The sequence below is a fragment of the Hippocampus comes genome, unplaced genomic scaffold, assembly GCF_001891065.2.
Source record: "Hippocampus comes isolate QL1 unplaced genomic scaffold, H_comes_QL1_v1.1 scaffold372, whole genome shotgun sequence".
NCBI lineage: Eukaryota > Metazoa > Chordata > Actinopteri > Syngnathiformes > Syngnathidae > Hippocampus > Hippocampus comes.
Window position 1 is genome coordinate 243,323 of NW_017805224.1, and position 4,121 is coordinate 247,443.

Below are 4,121 nucleotides of genomic sequence, written 5' to 3' on the forward strand. Positions count from 1 at the left end.
CCCCAATCCCCCGCCCGGTCCCTCCTTCAGAGTTGAGAGCCCCTTCCTGGTGTCAGGGGCTCATCAATAAAATGAGCCAGCACGGCCCAAAGACTGTGCGGCGCACTTGAAACCTAATGAGGAACCATTTCAAAGTTGTCAGTGAGCACATTTATTTGCATGTTTGCCAGTTTCCAAAGAAGCGCTCAACATGCACTTTCAGGGCTGACACTTGTGTTTGGTTGCCGAGTTTACGTTCAGTGATCAGCTAGGCAGGAGATGAGTGATTCAGAAAAGTGTCTACCTGACATACTATATCGGTATAATCAATCGTTAGAAAATGATTCCATATGGGCTCGTACCTCAATGGCTCATTCAATGAAATACAGGCAAACCTCCAAAATTGAACGCACTGGATTCTGTGATGCTGGTTGTTCCAATTACAAGCATGTATGTAGGAATATGGGGATTGGTTGAGAGAACAGTCGGTAATGGAAGCCAAGTGAGGCTGACAGAGCGACAGAATAAAGGATTACAATTTCCAAGAAAGCGTCTTTAACGTAACGCAGAACATTACACTTTTAACTGTAGTAGGAGCGGAAGATGGCCAGCTTTTCGTTGTAATCTGCCGGATGTTGCTTCACTCCGGTCATCCTTGTCCGATAGATGGCGCCGTTTCATTAAACAAAAGCCCTCAGCGCCATGAATTAGTTGATCTCGAATTCTCTCGCAGCTGCTTGATTCCCATGGTCCTCCGCGGAACTGGTAGCTAGCAGTTTGAACTCCGCTTCGTAAGCATGTCTCTTCCTAGGTACCATTTTCGGGATGTTGTTTTGCACAATGCATGTATTATGTACACGTACTAGGGGTATGCCTTTAGCGTCCTCTTTGATGCACACGCTTCCCATTTTAACGTCCGTATGCTCTCCTCAGTTACGTCCACCTTTCTTCTATATAAGTAGCGTGTCGGCACAACATCAGTCCGTCACACAACAGCATTCACAGATTTTGGACACAAGGCAACCCGCATTTTTAGACGCCCCAACTTAAGTGCGGCTATTGGTCAAGGAAAATACGGTATGTTAGTATCTGTATGGAAATGTTACTTTTTGTATGTACTTTTTTTAATTTCTGGTTCTATGGTTATCATCATATCTGTCCTCTTTAACAAGTGCACACTTTTGAGACCCCCACCCCTCAAACCCAGCCCGAGTAAAATCCAAAGTCCATTTGGGGGCTTTGACTTCAGAGGTAGCACTTTATGTTAACTTGTGATGATGATTTACGGTGTACTATCGAGTCAGTCAATATGAGTTACGACTTTTTGACCGCACCCTGTCTGGTTCTTTTAGATTCAGTTCTCAAATAGAATTGTACAGGTGAGGCAAGGTGAGCTTGACACAAATATTTTCTGCTTGGAAGTACACACGTACTTCAGATTGAACGTTTCCAATCCATGCTTTTGCATAAATGGGCGCCATGTCAACGTTTAGCACGTTTCGACTGTGATTGCTTTAAACTGGGCTCTTTTCAAGTCAAAGGAAAAGCAATGAGAAGGATTCCAATCGGGCTGTCTTTCTAAGCAGCAGTTGGTCACTTTTTTAAAAACCATTTCCTCTCTGTTCACAGCCATATTGGCGTAAGCAGTGCAGCATTCATTTACTATGATGGACAAAACGTATTGTAAGTGACTCTGTATAAATCTTACTACCGATGCCTTGTTTGTTTTCTTGTGTCAGTGGCCCAGTGCCAGTGCTGGTGATGAGTCTGCTCTTCATTGCCTCCGTCTTCATGCTTCACATCTGGGGTAAATACACTCGCTCTTAAGCCCCAGCCTGACAACTTGTGACCCCGCACCTCGCCATCTTAACACATCGGACCAGGACCAAACCCCAGATGACCCCCTCCGGCTTTGCCACGCGAGCATGTAAAAATGGATTTTTATGGAAGACGTTTTCTGCACTCGCGCTGTCATTCAGGTGCCAGTTTGTTTCCAATGCAAGGCAAATGCTCAGTGCAGCGCTCAAGGACAATTCAGTTGACTCCAGGCAACCCAAAATGGCTTAATCACTTTTTTTCGGTGAGCAGCATTTTTATGGGCTGGGGATAGGTTTACTGAACTAAACTTATGTTGATTTAAAAAAAATTAAAAAAAAAACAAGGGAGCACTAGATTCCATAATATCTAAAAGAAAATACATGAAATCTTGAATTCCATAATATGTAAAAGAAAATACATGAAATCCTGAAAAAAAAACCAATGTACGCAACATGATTTTCAATACGGATAGGAAGAAGTCTAAAATGTAAAAAAAAAAAAAAAAAAAAAATTCTAGTTGATTGGAATTTTTTTTTTTTTTTACATTTTCTCAACAAGTCACCAGTTTATTTGCTGTAATTTGTCAAATTCAAAGTCATCATACAACATGAAATGGGGGGGGAGTTTTGATCTATGTCAACACGCATGAAATATGTACAAAATGTTATTTTTACTGTACAATTAAAAAGGAACAATAACAAAGTGTGTTTGTTTTTCTTTTTTGACTAATTTGTTTGTGTTCCAAGTTGAATGCGATTCAGCAAGAGTGACAACTGAAGTTGTGCTCAAGCTCCTCTACTGTGAGGTTTTGCTTAAAGGCATAATTCTTGGGATTCCAAACTGTCAGTGTAGCTTCATGATAGCCGCAGAAAATGTTAAATGTAACAAACAAGGAAGGAAAAAAACACTTAAAGTCAATGAATGTTAATAAATGCCTATTCCAAAGACTAGTGCTGTGTCCCTCACGGTCACAATCCAACAGAATGTTGCCTGTTTATTTTGATTGATCACATAAAAACAAATTCAAAGGATAAAATGATCAATGCATATCGTAGTTCAGTGCAGCTTTTATGTTCAAAAGGAGTAGGAAGAAGTTGAAAAAAAAAATATCGTCCAAACCCTTGTTCTCTATTAGCAATCGTTAATACAGAAGTAGGTTATTCATGTAGTTAAACCCCAAACAAAAAGATCATTTGAACTGAGGAGTTCTATTTGGCTTTTCAGATAATACCATAAAAGTCCACCCCTCACCCCAAAAAAGACAACTATTCATAGTTTGAGCCAGTTTAGCAAACACATTTCTTAGTTTCTAATTTTATAATAACTTTATGTCCATCCATCCATCCATTTTCCGATCCGCTTATCCTCACAAGGCGGGGGGCGCTGGAGCCTATCCCAGCCGTCTTCAGGCAGTAGGCGGAGGACACCCTGAACTGGTTGCCAGCCAATCACAGCGCACACACAGACGAACAACCATCCGCACTCACACTCACACCGAGGGACAATTTAGAGTGTTCAATCAGGCTGGCCCCCACATTTTTTTGGAATGTGGGGGGGAAACCGGAGTACCCGGAGAAAACCCACGCAGGCCCAGGGAGAACATGCAAACTCCACACAGGGAGGCCGAACCCACGACCTCTGCATTGTGAGGTCGATGCGCTAACCAGTCGACCAACGGGCTGCCCACGACTTAATGTAAAGTACAGTATTCCTCAGTGTTTGTACTTTTACCTCCTGAGGGGGGCACTGCAGACTATCCTCAGAATCTCACTGGTTTTATACACAGAGCCACCATGGACACATTGATTTTTATTTTTATTGTATACTGACGAGTGAACTTTTTCCTTCATGTCCAAATGCTCATCAAGCCCCATCAGTATCTAGAGGCCATTTATCCTAAAAAGTGGTTCAAAATCAGTGACTACTAGAACTCACCAAAACTAAAGTGTCTTCACATACTGTACATACACAACCAAAACAGCATCAGGGTTTCCCCACCGCAAGTTTGAGTGAAAGCGAGAATTCGAATTGTACTCAAGTGTGCTATGTTTTGTCACCGGAAAGGCAGTTGAAGCCAAAGCCGCATCACCAGGTTAGCAGTATGTTGCATATGAACCCACCAGCTGTCATAGCACGTGTGTGCGTGTGCGCGCGCGCTTGTTGCTTGTGTTCAACGTCGCTCTTGGGCCCTGTTGATTAATTCATTCAGTTGCTATGGTTCTGCTTTCCCAGAGGCCTCCGGTGTTCGTGGCAAACTCGGCCGCTATCCTGCTGCACTCCCGTTCCCCTATCTCCGCGCGCGCACACACACACACACACACACA

General features: G+C 42.8%; 1 protein-coding gene across 1 annotated transcript in view; it reads left to right on the forward strand.

Annotated features, from left to right (window-relative positions):
* Positions 1 to 2,116, forward strand: part of sec61b (SEC61 translocon subunit beta) — a 4,428-nt gene extending 2,312 nt beyond the window's left edge. The window contains exon 4 of the mRNA XM_019869260.1: positions 1,719 to 2,116. Within this exon, the coding sequence (XP_019724819.1) occupies positions 1,719 to 1,806 (88 nt within the window). The 3' untranslated portion in view covers positions 1,807 to 2,116. The remainder of the gene's footprint in view (positions 1 to 1,718) is intronic.
* Positions 2,117 to 4,121: the final 2,005 nt, after the last annotated feature.